This window comes from Pelobates fuscus, chromosome 2 (genome assembly GCF_036172605.1).
Source record: "Pelobates fuscus isolate aPelFus1 chromosome 2, aPelFus1.pri, whole genome shotgun sequence".
In the NCBI taxonomy this organism is placed as follows: Eukaryota; Metazoa; Chordata; class Amphibia; order Anura; family Pelobatidae; genus Pelobates; species Pelobates fuscus.
Window position 1 is genome coordinate 225483810 of NC_086318.1, and position 18864 is coordinate 225502673.

Below are 18864 nucleotides of genomic sequence, written 5' to 3' on the forward strand. Positions count from 1 at the left end.
ATTTGCTGCATACTCGTTATTTATAACAGATTCCATTTATCTGAACTTTTCTGCAGCTCTTAAATGATATTTTATTTTTGAAATACCAGGAAATGTTTTTCCATTTTCATGCAGATACTTCTGTGTTAAAAAAAATTACAATGTTACAATGTTAAGAGGAAATAGTGAAATTCAAAATATATTTGCCATAACTGTATTACCTGTTCTACCTGTCTTGTGTCTCAGATATAAACATAACAGACACTGGCCTAGAAGGAGTACTTTTTGGGATGCTGGATCGAGAAACTGATCGAAAGTTGTGCTCAGACATCCATGACACCTTAGGACATATGCTGTCCTCCTTGGCTGTAAACAAATTATCTCACTGGCTGCTGTTATGCAAAGATGTGTTGGCAGCCACCAGTGGTAAGTACCAGAGTTCTATCTTTTTTTTTTTTTTTTATTCTTTATTTTACTCCGAAAAACACAGGAAACCTTACAGAGGGTATACATCACAGCATGTACAAAATAAAACATACAAGATCGCATTATAATAGAACAAGATGTACTAGAATATGCATAGGAGGTTGTACATCGGTCCCTTATGATACACGCTTTACAGTAGTGAGACAGCATTAAGATTGCTCTGGATGAGGGAGCAACGTGACATCTATGTTGCAAATTATGTTAATGCAGACTATTAACTGAAAGTATAAGAGTTTGTCTTTGCAAGGTATGTAGTCCTGTCTGGATGTAACCGAGATTCGGGGGTTTTAGGGCAAAATAAAGACTCCCAATAAATGGGATATGAGCAAAAGAGTCGAGTCGACAGGAGGAGGAAAAGAAAGGAAAGAAGAGATTATAGAGAAGAGGCTTAGGGGTCTCTGGTCGGAGCTAGCACGTGGGGCATCCACAGGGCCTCCAGGCAAAGTCCAATCTTTTTATGCAATTTCAAGAGCAGTTTGTCTGATTAAAATCATACTTAAAGTGCACCTGTTGTGAAAAAAAACAACCTACCATATACACACCATATATCACAAAGATAAATTATATATTCGCTCATCGTGTAACAACCACCTCTTGGCCGTCCTTTGCTCCTCCTGCTTTCCTTCAAAGTTTTCTTTTGATTTTCCCTGCTTGGGATGCATCCCCAAGAAAGGCAAATCTCATCAGTGACAGCGGAATGCTGACTTCTTTGTCAGCATACTGGCATTGGAATGGAGTGAGATCACGTTCTATACTCCATAGCAGAGTTTCCATAGCATCGGGAGTGTCCATAGCAGCCACAGTCCATGCACTGTGGTTGTTGTGGGTAGAGAGCACAGGGACCTCCTCTGGGAGGTCTTTTCTGCTCGCTCTTGTCAATCAATGCCTTGGCATTAACTGACATGCGGGAAAAAATACATTTGCTAGCAAAGGATCTTATGCTGCACAATCTAATGATGATACATTGCTTGGGGCATAACAGATGCCCTTTAAATGCAAGAATGAAGGTTACATTTGTTTACCCATTATACAATGTTTTTTTGTGCTTTTAAATTAGTTATGCATGAACATACACCCATAATGCTGCCAGTTATTACTGGCGGTTTATTCAAGTTTGGTAGATACCAGAGGTAGGGCCCATAAACCGTGGTTCACAGAGTGAGCATCTCCATGAACTTGTGTTAACACTAGAAAACTTTAGACTTGAGTAACTCTTCTGTTTTGTTTTCTCTTCTCTGCACATGCCTCACACATACTCATTCGTGGAGAAAGAAATTCTTCCTTGCCTTTTCTTTTCCCTTCTTCCTTTTATTTTTGGCAATTTAATGTAAGTGAACTCTCTAATTCCAAAACAATGTATTTTGGTCCATTGTGTACATTTTTTTAGATTAGAGTACTCGGCCTCCCTTTAAAGAATATAAAAAGATTAGAACCAATTAAATTTACCTTTATTTCTTAAAGCTTTGGCTGTACATTTGCCATCTGGCTCCGGACTTTAGAGAGAGTTCAGAGAAGGGCTAATGAACTGGTTAATTAATTGCAGGATAAAACTTACAAGGAAAGGTTAAAGGAACTTAAAATATATAGCTTGGAGGAAAGACGAGACAGGGGGGATATGTTAGAAACATTTAAATACATAAAGGGAATCAACATAGTAAAGGAGGAGACTGTAACGGCACCCCCAGGCATAAAAGGGGTTAAATGCCGTTTATGAGATATTCCCTTCCAGATACACAGGCAGCTACCAAAGACAACAATCTGCCGAACAGGAAACCATATGAATGCCGTAAACAGCCAAACCGGAACCATATGAATGCTGTAAACAGCCAAATAGGAAAAACCATACGAATAGGTTTACACTCCTAGCAGTCAAACTGGAACAGCATACAATAAATCCCCCCCCCCCAAGAACGAGACAAGGCTCCATTTTGAGGGTCAAGCAGGAACAGACAGAGCTGTGGGTTTATTGTTCTTATATACACATTCTTACACATTAGTACCACCCACAGGGTTTTGTAAAACAACCAATAAACACATACAATACACTCAGACACTCCCACACAAAATCCTCCCCTCTGTCTGTGATACAATTACCTTACACAATGGGTTAATGTAATTATCACAGGCAGGAAAATACAGTTTTACACAATATTCATAACTTTAAAAGTATGCATCACATTCACATAACACTCACATGAATCAGAATCGGCATACTCCAAATACAAACATATGTCAAAATCATCCAAATTGGTCTAGTGGTTCAAAAGATAGATCAAAGTCCTTTATGACCAAATGAAGCATGGCTTTTCTGCCCAAAACCGGTTCCACAGAGTCTTCTATCCTGGAGATAATTGTGAAGTAATCCAATTAACTCCATTAGCCACATGGTAGCAAAAGACAATAAAATACATAAAAATATATAACTGTGCAGCTATTGCATAAAACAGGTACATTGAACCTATCCCCAGATAGCTTAGATCTGAGCGCACATTATTACTGAATGGCGCTCAGAATCACATACAGTGCAATTGCCATGGAGCCAAAGTCTTTCGCATAGTCTTTCGTTATACGAATGGGCTCCATGGCATAGCTATCTGGTGTATCACTGTTCAAATAGGGCAAGTACCGAATGACCCGACTTTCGTGTCTTTGCAGGGGAAAATCAAGCGTTTCAACATGGGGCCATAGTCCAAAGGCAGCAAGGCTTCTCCAATGCACAGTGGCGAGATTGGTCTCGTCACAGAGACTATATTTAAAAGAGGAGACTATATTTAAAAGAGGAAAAATTACCACAACAAGAGGACATAGTCTTAAATTAGAGGGGCAAAGGTTGAAAAATATCAGGAAGTATTACTTTACTGAGAGGGTAGTGGATGCATGGAATAGCCTTCAAGCGGAAGAGGTAGAGGTTAACACAGTAAAGGAGTTTAAGCATGCGTGGGATAGGCCGAAGGCTATCCTAACTATAAGATAAGGCCAGGGACTAATGAAAGTATTTAGACAATTGGGCAGACTAGATGGGCCCAATGGTTCTTATCGGCCGTCACATTCTATGACATTAAGTATTTTAAGTTATTCAATTTATTTAGTCTTATTGACAGCCACTAGAGGTGTGAGGTTTGCACAAAAAAAAAAACCTGTGTACCTCAGAAACTGCATTCTTTTCAGATGTAAGGTTGCAGCCCCATGATTTTGTTTTTTAGGCACCATAGACCATTATTTTAGTTGTTTTATGGTGCAAAGTGTCTGTGAGACACCTTATTTAAAATAAATACATTTCCTGACACTTACAACCTGGCCAGTCCTCTACCTCTCATCTGTGGCGAAGTATTGTATCTCACACAGTGGTTTCATGTAGTAGTGTGATAAGCAGACTTTAGTGTTACAACTTAAAATCGCATATCTGTCATTACAGACTTGGGCACCACCACCATGGTAGCTGGAGTAAAAGATGAGGATTCTGAGAAGAAGGACGAAATGGATGATGACACAATGTTTACTACTCTTGGAGACGATGATAAAGCCAAGCCGTTTGTTGCCCCACGCTGGGCCACCCGTGTGTTTGCCGCAGATTGTCTGTGTCGTATAATTATGCTGTGTGAGAATACAGATAAATCACACTTTGACCTGGCTACAGCTCGCACAGCAAAACTTAAAAATCCAAAAAGTAAGGGGGGGAAAACATTTTAATTGTTTAAATGTTGCTCATTGGTTTAAAAAAAACACTATCATGGTAGTCAAAATATATTGTTTTAATGAGAACAAGATTATCTGATATTAATTTCTGTAGGATGTATAATTAAATACATTTCTAAATTATTTTGGAAAAAAAATACAAACAATGCTTAAACATATATAAAGTTAATTTATTTTTATTCCATGCAAGGCCAGTCCCAGGGCACCCACTCTGCCTCCAGTGAAATAATCTGTATTTGTAATTTTTTTTATTTTTTTTTATTGAAGATTAAAAAACAAAAACAAAAAAAAAGGCAGTAAGCCTCATTCATAATACATAGTATAATGGTTCACAAGTTCTAAAATAAAAAACAAATATTATAGTTACTTGTAATGACGTATGGCAGATACATCTCGGTAACAAAGTTCATGTAAAGTATTGTACAATATAAAATAATTCACTTAGTGGTAAGCCTAAAACAAAATAACCCAAAGTAAGAAACCGGTAAACCTTCGGTTATAGTATATCTTGGGGACATGTCGCTATGTGACATTTACATTCATAGATTAAAATCAATGTGAGAAAAGCAATGTGTTCTATTGATTGCAGGTTCTCAATTTAGTGATCATTACTCATCCCTTTGAAATTCAAGAGGTGTCACACTGATGCCTCTTGTCAACAAACAATATGTGTGGGTCTCAAATGTTCAAATAGCTTGTGCCATGATCGGATAAGGAATATCTGATTCTTTTGGGGAGGAGTGGATGACAATATTAAGTCAGTATTGACTACGCCACTTCCTGGTTTATTGAGAGCGTGTTGCTTAAGCTAGAAACTCTGGGGGTTTGTAGTAAATGTATAGACTTCAAAAGGGAGTATTTTTATATAAAGGACACCTCAGATCCCAAAGCACTTTAGCTTGCTGAAAAGCTTTATATGTAAAGAGGGTGTCCTATTTTTAAAAATTTTGCAAACAGTTCGGATTTCAATAGAAATGTGCACTTTTATAAATTAGCCTGGCTTTCAAGCAGTCATGTGCTGTTGCCTCCTGGTTTGGTTAGCTCAGTGGAACTAAAGAGGCAGCAATTGCCAAGAGCTCCTGCCTTGCAAAATACTTCTCATTAAGCTGCTTTGGAAAGTCTGTGATTGGTCAGCCAGGGAAAGTCTGGGCAGAGTTAGGAGGGGAGGGCATGCAAAGGCTGCAGTCAAGGAAACTGCAGCCATTGCAAGCTGTTTTTAGATATATCCCAAATGGAAAATGCATAATTAAATGCATGCACGTTTTCATTTGGGTTATGTCTAATAAACAGTGATTTTGAAATGTTGAAAATGCTGGTGGTGGGGATTCCAGCTTCGCATGGCCCTTTAATACAAAAACATTATTGCTGCTTTTCCTATTTGAAAACGTTTGAAATGTTGATTTGGTAAGTCAATGGGTTTTGCACAAAGGTACTCTTCTATAATTCCGTTTTCTTGCTTCTTTTAAAGGTGACCTGTTAGTTCTTCACCTCTCGGATCTTATTCGCATGGCTTTCATGGCTGCCACTGATCACAGTAATCAGTTACGTATGGCTGGCTTGCAAGCCTTGGAAGACATCATCAAGAAGTTTGCTTCCGTGCCAGAACCTGAGTTTCCTGGCCATGTGATTCTGGAGCAATATCAAGCTAATGTAAGACTTTGTATGACAAAATCTTAACCATGTATACGTGTGGAGTTTTGAACAGATAGTGTATGGAAACTTGTTCTTTGATATTTTATTGTATCCTGAAATTCATCCCATCCTCCAAAAGGAGGGCTTTAATGTCTAGCATGCCCTAACAATACGGCCCTCCCTGCAGCCACAAACTCACCCTCCTCGCTGGATCCGATTGGTGGGACTCCCTGACAATCCAGGCAGTCCCTTTGCATCAAATCCCACCAATCAGAGAAATGAGTTTGCAATGAAATTGCGACCACATGACGCTGATCAGTGTGATTGACAGATTGCCTGCAAGAACACTTCCTGGATTGTCAGGCAGATCCCCCAACATACAATTATTAAAAGCACATAATTATGTTTAAAACTAAAATAAAAATACAATAATACATTTAGAATAAAGTGTGTGTGTGTGTGTGTGTGTATATATATATGTGTGTGTGTGTGTGTGTGTGTGTGTATATTTTACATAATTTTGTGTTTTCTATTTTTTTTACAATTCTTTATTTTTGACGTTCATAAAATTAATGTGGCGGTAGTCACCATCACTGGGGGTGGAAAAAAGACACTATGTGTGGATCCCCAGATTCCTTTTTTGTTTTGGATCTTCCCCCAATAGCTAGGAAGTCATCCCACTGCTTGCCACCAATTGTGACTGAGCTCCAGTACTCAGATTACCTTTGCCAAGTCTGCTTCCTCGTAGCTATCAGCGACCCTGGAGCGCTTCAGACCCAGTCGCCGAGGCTTGTCTGGGATCACTAAAGGGGCTTCTCCACCCTGGACCAAACACCAGACGACACTTGGTGAAGGTTAAAACCGCAACTAACTTTAATGGACATAGCACACACATTTAAGCGCTCAACAGCCTCATATAAATACAATACGGTGCATGGAGCACTGTAGTACAAGGAAGGGTGGGGTCAGACAATAGCAAGGACTGATTGGAGATTGAGGAGGGACAGGGCAGCTAGTTTATGCTGGTCTGTCAGTGTCCCTGGGACAACACCCTGCTGGGGAAACAATAGGACAGGAAAAAGGGGGAGGGGGAGAGGCACAGACCATCAATACATTAAACAGGCTCTGCACCAATAATGGGCACAGGGTGACCAAAACACAAAAGGAATCTGGTGATCCACACATAGTCTGTCTTCCACCCCCAGTGATGGTGACTACCGTCACAATTACAAACAAGCTTGCGATGCCACAACGGCATTAGCAAGCACTTCAGGAACAGACATGGTAAAACATTAAGAAAAAAGGCCCAGAAAACGCTAGCAGCGAGAAAAACCAGTGGAGAAGATTTCCCTAATGTATCTCACAATTACACCACAATATACTTTAAATAAAAAGTGGGAAACCAAAAACAACACTGGTGTATATATGAAAAACAAAAACAACCTGATATATAGAATATTCGTCACAAAAGGAAAAAATCCAAACTCCCAAAAGCTAATAAACGTAGAATATGCGCTCATCACCACACTGTGGTACACAGAAAAATGGAGATTGGAATCTTCTTGTAGTAAGTAGATTTCAGATGCTCACATGCAGAAAGAAAATATCCAAAATAGTGGAGTAACTTCTTTTTTTCATCCATTGGGACTCCCATCATTACGATACTACTAGCGTTCCAAGGTGGAACACATGTTCAAGATGGCATACTGAATGCAACAGGAAGAGGAAATACATCATTGCATTCCAAGTTGGAATGCACACTGAATACACGTGAAACCAATATTTATTGCGGCGCTCCGGTTCTCTGAATATATATCCATGAGAAGGTCCCACAAGGACGAAATACATTGGATAATACAGGAGAGACTTATTTTCCTTTACATTTGTATATTTTTTGTAATGGTTTTTATCCATTGGGCCTTACACCCTGAAAAAGAAGGCGAATCCTTCTATATTAACCACTTATGTGGAGATGTGCCGGCTTTTTATCTGCATATTGTAAGTGCAATACAATAAATTGTTGATTCTTATCTGACATACTTCACTATTTTGGATATTTTCTTTCTGCATGTGAACATCTGAAATCTACTTACTACAAGAAGATCCACTCTCTATTTTTCTGTGTATCATAGAGGGGTGATGACCGCATATTTTACGTTTGTTTATTATCTTTCGGGAGTTTGGATTTTTTCCTTTTGTGACGAATATTCTATATATCATATTGTTTTCATTTTTCATATAAACCAGTGTTGTTTTTGGTTTTCCACTTTTCTTATTTATGGTAAAACATTTGCATGGCATTCACCTTTGGTGAGTGGTTTCTTGGTTCCAGTGGGATTGTCTGTCCACTCAGAGTTCCAGCTTGTGCCAAAAGTTGTCGAAGATGCTGTCCAGCTTGGACATAATGCCAGGCTTCACACTGCTACGCTTGAGGGAGTACGTGGCGTCCTCAATGATGCTTGTATCAGCCCCTTGCTTGATTAACGACGGCAATCTGGCCCGACACAGCAAGGTAGCCTACCGGGGGCGGACTAGGATCACCCCCACCGGTCCAAAGGTGTACAGGGCAGTAGTGGGAAACTGCTTGAGGACGGGGTGCTCTTACTTGGGAGATCGGCGAACTCTCCCGCTCAGTGTGCCTTCCTGCTGGTATGCTTGTCGCAATAGTTTTGCTGCAGGCTAGGATGTGTGGCTCCAAAATTGTACCAAAGTACTCCCCAGAAGGCTTGTTCGGGTAAGTAGTTGCTTGGGTTGTTCCTGGAGGTGCTATCTTGATGTAGAATCAAGAATTACTCGAATTGTGTGAGGATCTCACACTGAATATGTCGCCCCTTATAATTTTGTGATTTTAAAATAAAAAATGGATTATATATAGGGGGACCTGTCTGACAACCCAGGCAGAAAGTCCAGCGAGTTTAATGTGAAAGCAATATATTTGACCCAGTAACTTTTTCCAAAACCCCATAAAACCTGTTCGGAGGGTACTGAGATACTAGTGAGACATCGCAGAACACAAATATGGATGTTTTAGAGCAGTAAACCATATAATGACGATGATATCACTGATAGAAAAATGCAAAAAACCTATATGAGCACTAACTTTGGCCAAGATTTGTAAACAATTGGCTACTAAAAAAGACTTGAGATACCCATTTTGAATACCCTGAGTTGTGTACTATTGCAAATGGTATGATATGATGCAGGATAGTTTTCTTTCCTGGGATGCCATATAGTATAGCTGAACACAAATGTGTGTTTTATTGCAGTAAAGGCTAACAGTAATATGATATTCACAGTTAAAATGCCATGCTGAACTTGGAAAATAACACTTCTCAATTTCTCACACTTTTTTTTTTTACATTGTATTCATATTAAATGGTTTTGTATATAAATATTTACTGTGGAATGATAGCCCTATATCTCCTGAACAAAATTATATATAATAACTATAGGTGTACCTAATGTCAAAGAGGTAAATTATGGTTGAACAAACATATATAGCTCAAATTCCATGTTTTATTTTGGTTCGAATTGCTTCCATACCCAAGGGATTAATATTCACATTACTTCCAAATTCTGAAAAAATAAAACTAAAAGCTTGATTGATAAAAGTAAGATGTAGAAAAGAATATGAAAGGTAGAAGAACCATAGACTCAGAATGGATCTATTTAATACAAAACGTTTGCGTTCAGAGAGAAGTGGTCACAGATATGAAGTCACATTGTAGTGGAATTTAGTTGGTCATAGATGTGATCATTGGTTACCAGTCTAACACATTAATCCATTAAACTGGGAGTGTACAAGTTTTAGGCCAATATAGAAAAAAAATCTAATTGTTGGTACATATTGTAAACTTTAATGGACACAATATATTTTTCTGACATAGCTGTCCTCCATTATCTCTTCCAGCTAGGTATTGTGCTGGTGTCTTGCATTCCTACTTTATATTACTACATCATAAACATGCATATGTAAAATAGTGCCCTATGGGATGAGAATTTGATTTTAAAATCCAGCGTGAGTGTACTTTGATACCACCACAATTATTTTATTTTATTTATTTTTTCAGGTTGGAGCTGCATTACGACCAGCCTTTTCCCAAGACACACCTTCAGACATCACTGCAAAAGCTTGTCAGGTATATTAGAACAAAATATTTAAAGTTTAGAGTAATCAATTGGAAAAAAAAATTCACAAGTTTCAATAAATTGCTAATTTGTATTTTGATTCTCTTCACAGGTGTGTAGCGCTTGGATTGGAAGCAAAGTTGTCAGTGATTTGAATGATCTGCGCCGAGTGCACAATCTGTTAGTTTCTTCCTTAGATAAAGTGCAAACAGGGAAAGGAGCACCCAGCCCACTGTATCGCGAGAGTGCCATGACAATGGAAAAACTAGCTGTGTTAAAAGCTTGGGCAGAGGTATGTGAGGCCATATTTTAGCCGTTACTGTTACTTAATTACTGTTTTTTGTTTTGCATTAAGATATTTGGGGGGATTTGCAGATCATGAATTAAGTCATTAAGATAACTTGTGTGAGATTGAACGTGCGTGTTTTCTTGACTACATTATAATGTTGTCATATTGAATTTAAAAGGTGTATGTTGTTGCCATGAATATTAAAAAAGAAGCAGAGAACAAACCCACCAAAACAGTGAAGACAAATGATGAAGATGATGATTATTATAGCACCACTGATGAGCTTCCTCCTGACAGTTTGATAACACTGGTGGAGCCAGAACTCCCAACTCTTAGCAGACTGTGGCTAGCAGCATTGAAAGATTATGCTCTCCTCACCCTGCCACCTGAGTTTGCCAGTCAGCTTCCTCCAGATGGTGAGTTGCCACATACAATTTGTGAGACTTGCTCCCAGCTTCCATTGTTGTTTCCTGGAGTCGTTTGACTTAACTGACCTGTAAACTGCAAGTTGTATTGATAAGGCAAACAAATTCCTGTTTCAAGACACTAGTAAAAATCTATAGTCTCCTATGTATAGTAGGCAATATTTGTATAAATAAAATGAGACCACACAATAACCATAGACAACGATTAATTACTTTTTAATGGGCTTGGCCGTGGTGTTTGTTCAAAGCTTAACCCCTTCCCGCCGAATGACGGACCAGGTCCGTCATGCGGTAACGTTAACCCCAGATAGTTGCGATCGCGGGGTTAACGCTCCTCCGGTCTGCCTCTGCTACAGGGGCAGCGCGATCGGGTGCTCCCAGTCTGCCTACTGGGAGCACCCGATCGCGCTGCCCCTGTAGCAGTGATCGCTCTGACAGGGTGTCAGAGCAAGCACATGTGCTGCAGGGACTTAACATCCGCCTCCCTGCTCTTCCGTGTTCTGTGTGAAGTGCAGGGAGACGGATCAGTGATGATCTGCTTCCCTGTAAAAATAAATAAAGATAAAGTCAAATCTCACCCCCCCTTTGCCCATTTTAATTAAAAAGTAACCCATTCCCTTCCAATTGATCACTGACTACAGTGATCAATTGGCAGGGACTACATTTTACTGTGATCTGATTTTTTTTTTTTTTTTTTTTTTTTTTTTAAACCACTGAGGGTCTACTGTTATTTTTTGTAACCCTCAGGGTTTAATTTAATTTTATTAATTAATTTAAATATTTTAAAATTATATATTTTGCTCGGTGGGGTGGGTGGGAGTTATGGGAAATTGGATAATTTACGGTTAGTGCTGCTTACTGCTAGCTAGGGGCTAACGGTAAAAAAGCTTATAAAAATGTTAAATCTGAAAAAAAATAAACTTTTAACAAAGTTTAGGAAAGTTTAAAAAATGTAATAAGCAAAAATAAAGTTTAAAAACTAGTTTTTAAAAAGTAAAAAAAAAAAGAAAAAAAAAATACATTTAAAAATGCTCATTAACAAACTAGAGGAAAAATAATCCCACGCTAAGGTTCAAAATACGCCTTTTGAATTACCCCAGGGTTTATTCTTTAATAAATAGTATGTGTTTGTGGGGAAGTTTCAATAACCAACCATCTAAACCTTTGCAAAATGGAACATGGACAAGGTGTAAAACTTCAAAGTTAGAAAAAAAATGAATGGCTTTGTCTCAAATGTGCCCCTTCAGCATCCACATATACCTGGAAAAGGTACATACGGGGGTATAGCTGTACTCAGACGACATAGCTGAGCAACATATGAAGTATTATACAGTCGTAGCACACATACGGTTTGCAAAATAATCGTGCAAACTCACTTTGTGTGTCAAAAAGGCAGAAAAAATGCTTATTACCACTACACTTGGTACAAGCCAGCGGAAAAAATGTCCCACGTTAAGGTTCAAAATATGCCTTTTGAAATACCCTGGGATGTCTTCTTTAAGAAATGGTATGCCTTTATGGTGTAGTTATAATATGTAGCCTGCTCAAATGCTCCAAAGTGGGACAATGACGCATCAAAACCCTCCATGAAAATTCACACTTAAAAACCTGAACTTGTCATGTCTCTTTTACAGCACTGTAACTTCACAAAATAGTGTCTAGGTCATACATTGGGCATATTGTTTTACTCAGAAGATGTAAGTAAGCATAATTTGGGGATTTTTATGACAGTGGTACATATTAAGTGTAAGAAATACTCAGCAAAGATGTAACGTATATATAAAAATGCCATTCCCCCCCCCCCCCCCCCCCACCTCACCACAAAAATTTACATAAAATGGTGACAAGTTAAGGCACAATATACACCATATAAGATACCCTGGGGTGTCTGCTTCATCAAATGAAAGCCCTTTGTGGGGTTAATTGAACAATCACACTGCTATAATACCCTAAAATGACACATAGGCCTGTCAAATCCATCTACGAAAATTCTAACTATAGAAACTGAAATAGCCTCTTATATGGCACTGTAGCTTTACAGAAAAGTGCCAAAGGCATACAATGGGGGCATCGTTATACTCCGCAGATGTAGCTGAACACAATATGGGTTTCTGTGCGTGAATAGCACACACCGCTTTACGAAACACACATTACAAAAACCTTGTTATGTGTATATACCAAAAAATCACAATTATACTCCAATATTTAGCAGAGATTAGCGATAAAATGGCTACGTAAAAAGTGCCAAACTAACCTTAGGTAAATAGCCTGTGGTGGCTACTTTATATAAATATATACTTTTGTGTTGCAATTTTGTTTTCTGTGATGGCTACTAAACCTACAATACAAACATACCAACTTCTAAAATTGTTGCAAATTGAAATTTTATTTTAGTCCTTCTATTTTGTGACCTGTAGCTTTCAAAATAAGCTGAAATCCTATACATATGATGTACTCTATAAATCAAGACTCATAAATTAATTTACTTTTAATTACTTTTTCTAAGCTGGACATATAATGCACACGCTATTATTGCCAAAACTGTGAAAAACTATTTTTTTTTGTTTGTTTTTGTTTTAAATTTTTTGGCATTTTTATATAATTAACCCCTTAACATCGCAGCCAAATGTACAAGTTGTGAACGAAACAAAACGTAAACAAAACCTGGCATTTGCGCTATATGTCTGTCCAACTGTAATTCACCTCTTTCATATTAAATGCACCCCCCCTTATTATATATCATTTTATTCAGGGGAAACATGGCTTTCATTTAATATCAAATATTTAGCTATGAAACATAATTTAATATGAAAAAAATGGGAGAAAATAAGATTTTTTTTGATTTTTTTCGTTCTACATAACATTTTAACTGTCAATGTCATAATACTGTTTGCTTTTACTGCAATAAAATACACATATTTGTATTCAGCAAAGTCTTACGTGTAAAACAGTACCCCCTATGTACAGGTTTTATGGTGTTTTGGGAAGTTACAGGGTCAAATATAGCGTGTTACATTTGAAATTGAAATTCGCCAGATTGGTTACGTTGCCTTTGAGACTGTATAGTAGCCCAGGAAATAAATTTACACCCATAATGGCATGCCATTTGCAATAGTAGACGACCCAAGGTATTGCAAATAAGGGATGTCCAGTCTTTTTTAGTAGCCATTTGGTCACAAACACTGGCCAAAGTTAGCGTTAGTATTTGTTTGTGTGTGAAAAATGCAAAAAAACGCCAATTTTGGCCAGTGTTTGTGACTAAGTGGCTACTAAAAAAGACTGGACATACCCCATTTGCAATACCTTTGGTTGTCTACTATTGCAAATGGTATGCCATCATAGGGGTAATTTTCATTCTTGGCTACCATAGGGTCATAAAGGCAACGTAAGCAATCTGGCGAATTTTAATGTGAAAAAAATTAAACACAAGCCTTATATTTGACGCTGTAATTTTTGAAAACACCATAAAACCTGTACATTAGGGGTACTGTTGTACTCGGGAGACTTCGCTGAACACAAATATTTGTGTTTCAAAACAGTAAAAAGTATTGCAGCAATAATATCGTCCGTGTAAGTGCTGTTTGTGCGTGAAAAATGCAAATAAATTCACTTTTACCGGCGATATCATCGTTGTAATACATTTTACTGTTTTGAAACACTAATATTTGTGTTCAGCGAAGTCTCCCGAGTAAAACAGTACCCCCCATGTACAGGTTTTATGGTGTTTTGGAAAGTTATAGGGTTAAATATAGTGCTAGCAAATTAAATTCCCTATACTTTCGGCATGGGTGGTCAGGCAGGTCCCGCTAATTGTAATTAATTAGGATACCTAATTATGTAAAATTATTACATAAATATATGTGTAGAATTAATATATGTATATATATATATATATATACATATGTGTATATATACGTGTATATATATATATATATATATTTTTTTTTTAATATTTTTATTTATATATAGGTATATATATAGTGATATATACGTATATATTTATGTATATAGATATATATATTTCGTTCTACGTGTATTTTGATATAAATATATTAATATCACAATACAGTTGGAACGAAATAAAACACATCTATATATTTTTTAATATTTTATTTTTAATTTTTTTTATTTTATTTTTGTACGTATTTACATATTTTTTTTATATTATTTATAAATATATATATATAACAATAATTATATATTTAATCAGTATCAGTCTACGTGTAATTTGATATTAATATATATTTTTTTCTATTTTTCTATATATAATTATATACATATTAATATTAAAATACACCTAGACGGTGTATGTGTGTGTATGTATATGTGTGTGGTATGTGTATATATATATATATATATATATATATATATATATATATATATATATATATATATATAATCTAAGTATATATTTTTTTTTTTTACACTTGTTAACTTATTTAAATTTTATTTCCAGCCAGCAGGGGGACCAACTGTCATTACAGTTGGTCCCCCTGCTGGCAATACAGAAGCCAGCTATACCGGCCATGTGATTGTGAGGTCCTCGCAAGGACCTCACTCTCACATGACCGGGAGGGACCGGAGGAGGAAGATGTGCCGCGGGGGGGCTCCCTGGGAGTCCCCCCAACCGCGATCGCCGGCGTGGGACCGCCGGCGACCGGGTAAGTTACTAAAAACCGGAGGCGTACTATTACGCCCTGCGGCGTTTAGAGCCGCTTTTAAAAGGACGTAATAGTACGCCCTCCGGTCATAAGGGGTTAATGAGAATGTGTATATGTGACATCAAATTAAAGCCCTGTTTGCCCTCTAAAAAATTATGTATAATATGTGTTGGGGCAATAAATGACAGAGATGCCAATTGTGTTTGAATACAAACCAAAAATAACAGCAAAAATGGCTTGTGTCCTTAACCCCTTCAGGACGGAGTCAATAGTGCACGTTCAAAACAAAACGTAAACAAAAACTAGAATTTGCGCTATATGTCTGTTCACCCGTAGTTCCCCTCTTTCAAATTATATGCACCCACACTTATTATATATCATTTTGTTCAGGAGAAACAGGGCTTTAATTTATCATTAACTATTCATATATGGAACATAATTTATTATGAATAAAAATTTGTAAAAAATGTGAGAAAATAAGATTTTTTTTTTTTAAATTTGCATTTCCGTCTGACATTTTAACTGTGAATGTCATAATACTGTTAGGTTTTACTGCAAAAAATGCACATATTTGTAATCAGCGATGTGTCACGAGTACAACAGTACCCCCCATTAACAGGTTTTATGTTGTTTTGGAAAGTTACAGGGTCAAATATAGAACATTCCATTTTCAAATTGAAATTTTCCAGATTAGTAATGTTACCTTTGAGACGGTGTGGTAGCCAGGAATGAGAATTACCCCCATAATGGCATACCATTTGAAAAAGTAGACAAGCCAAGGTATTGAAAGTGGGGTATGTTCAGTCTTTTTTAGTAGCCACTTAGTCACAAACACTGGCCAAAGTTAGCGTTCATATTTGTTTTTGTGTGAAAAAAGCAAAAAACTAATATTTGGCCAGTGTTTGTGACTAAGTGGCTACTAAGAAAGACTGGACATACCCCACTTGCAATACCTCGGGTTGTCTACTTTTGCAAATGGTATGCCATCATGGGGGTAATTCTCATTCCTGGGCTACCATACGCTCTCAAAGGCAACATAACCAGTCTGGCAAATTTCAATGTCAAAAAAATGAAATGCAAGCCTTATATGTGACTCTCTAACTTTCCAAAACACCATAAAACCTGTACATGGGGGGTACTGTTATTCTCTGGAGACTTCACTAAACACAAATATTAGTGTTTTAAAACAGTAAAACATATTACAACAATAATATAGACCATAAAAGTGCAGTTCGCTTGTAAAAAATGCGAAAAACGTCACTTTTACTTGAAATATCATTGATGTAATACAATTTACCAGTTTGAAACACTAATATTTGTGTTCAGCGAAGTCTCCCGAGTAAAACAGTACCCCCTATGTACAGGTTTTATGGTGTCTTGGAGAGTTACAGGGTCAAATATAGTGCTTGCGAATTACATTCTCTGCACTTTCTCCCTGTGTTGTCAGGCATGTCAATCGAATTTTAATTAATATATACATGCATTTATAGGTATTTAAATTCTACGTGTATACTAATGTAATCTTTTATGTAATTATATGTATTTATATATATATATATATATATATATATATATATATATATTTGCGGTTATTTGTATTTTATATATAGATATATATATATATATATATAGAATGTCATTCTAAGTGTATTTTGTTACATACATACATATATATATATATATATATATATATATATATATATATATATATTAATAACAAAATACAGTTAGAATGAAATAACATATGCATATATAATTTATATTAAATTTTGTTTCAAGATTGTATTTATTTCTTTTCTTTTCTTTATTTATTATTATTATTTTTTGTTTTTAAATTCTTTATTTTTGAGTGCATGAGTATACATCACAGCTTGAACATATCACAGTGTAGTGCAATAGTGACATATGAGCATTGCACATTTTATATTAATGTATGAAAAATAAGAAACTAAACCTGAGTTAACATTTGTTGCTCAATACAAGTAACGGTGGTAGCTGAAGTTAGGCTAAAGTGTCAGCTTGGTTAAATAGTGAGGGCAGTTGTGAAGAGACAAGAAGAGCATAGAAGAACAGGCAGCAATGCTGATCAATCTAATGCTGTTAATAATCCTGCCTTGCGGTTGTGCGTGTTGTAGTGCAGTCATTGCTGGATATCATAATGTGTTGGGAGTGAGACTTAGACTGTTCAATATGCGTCGGGTTCAGTCATTACTCAGTTTGGGCTGGTGTGTCATTGCTCTGCATACTATGGGTCGGTGATTTTTAAAAATGATAGTGTGCGTCTGTGCTGTATAGGCGGTCGTGGCTGCTCTGCCTTCTATCCTGCTACTTTGCATGAGTAGTAGTAGTGCGTCTTACTGCTATTTCCTCGTGTGTCTCCCCGTGGGTACTCATGACCAACAGAGGGGGGGGGGGGGGGGGTGTCTGAGGATGTCCTAACGTGTTGGCTATGTGTGGTGGGAGCAGAGAGGCATCTATGTGTACAGTCTCCCAGCCAAGGTAGGTCACGTATCAACGTAACGGTAACAAAAACAGGTGGAGGGCTAGAGAGAGCGCAAAGCAAGGTGCCAAGGGGTTGTGGCTAAACAATAAATTATGCATTGTCCCATTAAAGTCAGGATGCGGCTTGTGGGTCCTTCAGGGTCCCCGTGCACCGGCCCCGTCAGAGGGTTCCTGCCTGGGTTGTCGCGGCACAAAAGTTTTAACAAGTTCAGGGTTCCAGCCATGTGTAGATCTTGTGGTCTTCTGGGGCGCCGTGCGGTGCATGATGTCCTGGGGTAGGCCTAAGACGTGTAGTATGTCTCGTGCTTCTTGGAGGTCGTAAACCACGTGTTTGTCTTCGTCCCTCACGATGAGAAGGGAACGGTCTGGGCGCCATCTATATGGTATGTGTCTGAGAAGTGTGGTAAAGGGCTTTAGTGATCCTCTCCAGGCCAAGGTGTCGCCTGTCAGGTCCGGAAAGAATGATAATGAGTGGCCTTCAAACGTGATTTGCGCCCGGTCCCTAACCGCTGCCATGGTTGCAGTCTTGTCTTTTCGGAACTGGAAGCGAATTATAAGGTCGCGAGAAGCTGTTGCTGGGGCTCTGGCCGGCTTTGGGACCCGGAATATGCTTTAGAGTGGGATGGCTTTGGCTACTTTTGGTGTGAGTAGGTCAGTTAGTAGCCTGCGCACGTAGTGAGGCAGCTCTTCGGTGGGCACGTCGTCGGGTAGCCCCCGTACCTTTATGTTGGCAGCTCGGCGCCCGTCCTTCGCAGCGGCGAACCGCCGTTCGAAGGCTGCGGTCTTTTGCTTGAGGTTAGCAATCTCCGTCTGCATGGAGGTGATGTTCGAATCTTGTGCTGCAGAGGTGACTTCCAGGGTGTCCAGCCTTGAGTTGATACCTTGTAGCTCCGCGCGGAGGGTGGCTATGTCCCCTTGGAGCGTGGAATGCAGTCCTGCCAGCAGGTTCTTTAGTACCGCTGTTGTAATCGGTGCCCCATCAGGGTCCTGGGGTTTGGACACGGCCACCGGTAGTCTCGGTGTTACTAGCGTGTCTTCCTCCAGGGAGTATTCGGCGGAGAGGTCG

The 18864-nt window shown here is 38.1% G+C and overlaps 1 protein-coding gene across 3 annotated transcripts in view; it reads left to right on the forward strand.

Annotated features, from left to right (window-relative positions):
- HEATR5B (HEAT repeat containing 5B) overlaps positions 1-18864 on the forward strand; it is a 73279-nt gene that overhangs the window by 34685 nt on the left and 19730 nt on the right. For all 3 annotated transcript variants that reach the window (XM_063443222.1, XM_063443223.1, XM_063443224.1), the window contains exons 23-28: positions 226-405; positions 3881-4132; positions 5630-5811; positions 9864-9932; positions 10034-10213; positions 10389-10626. In XM_063443222.1, coding sequence (XP_063299292.1) covers positions 226-405; positions 3881-4132; positions 5630-5811; positions 9864-9932; positions 10034-10213; positions 10389-10626 — 1101 coding nt within the window. The remainder of the gene's footprint in view (positions 1-225; positions 406-3880; positions 4133-5629; positions 5812-9863; positions 9933-10033; positions 10214-10388; positions 10627-18864) is intronic.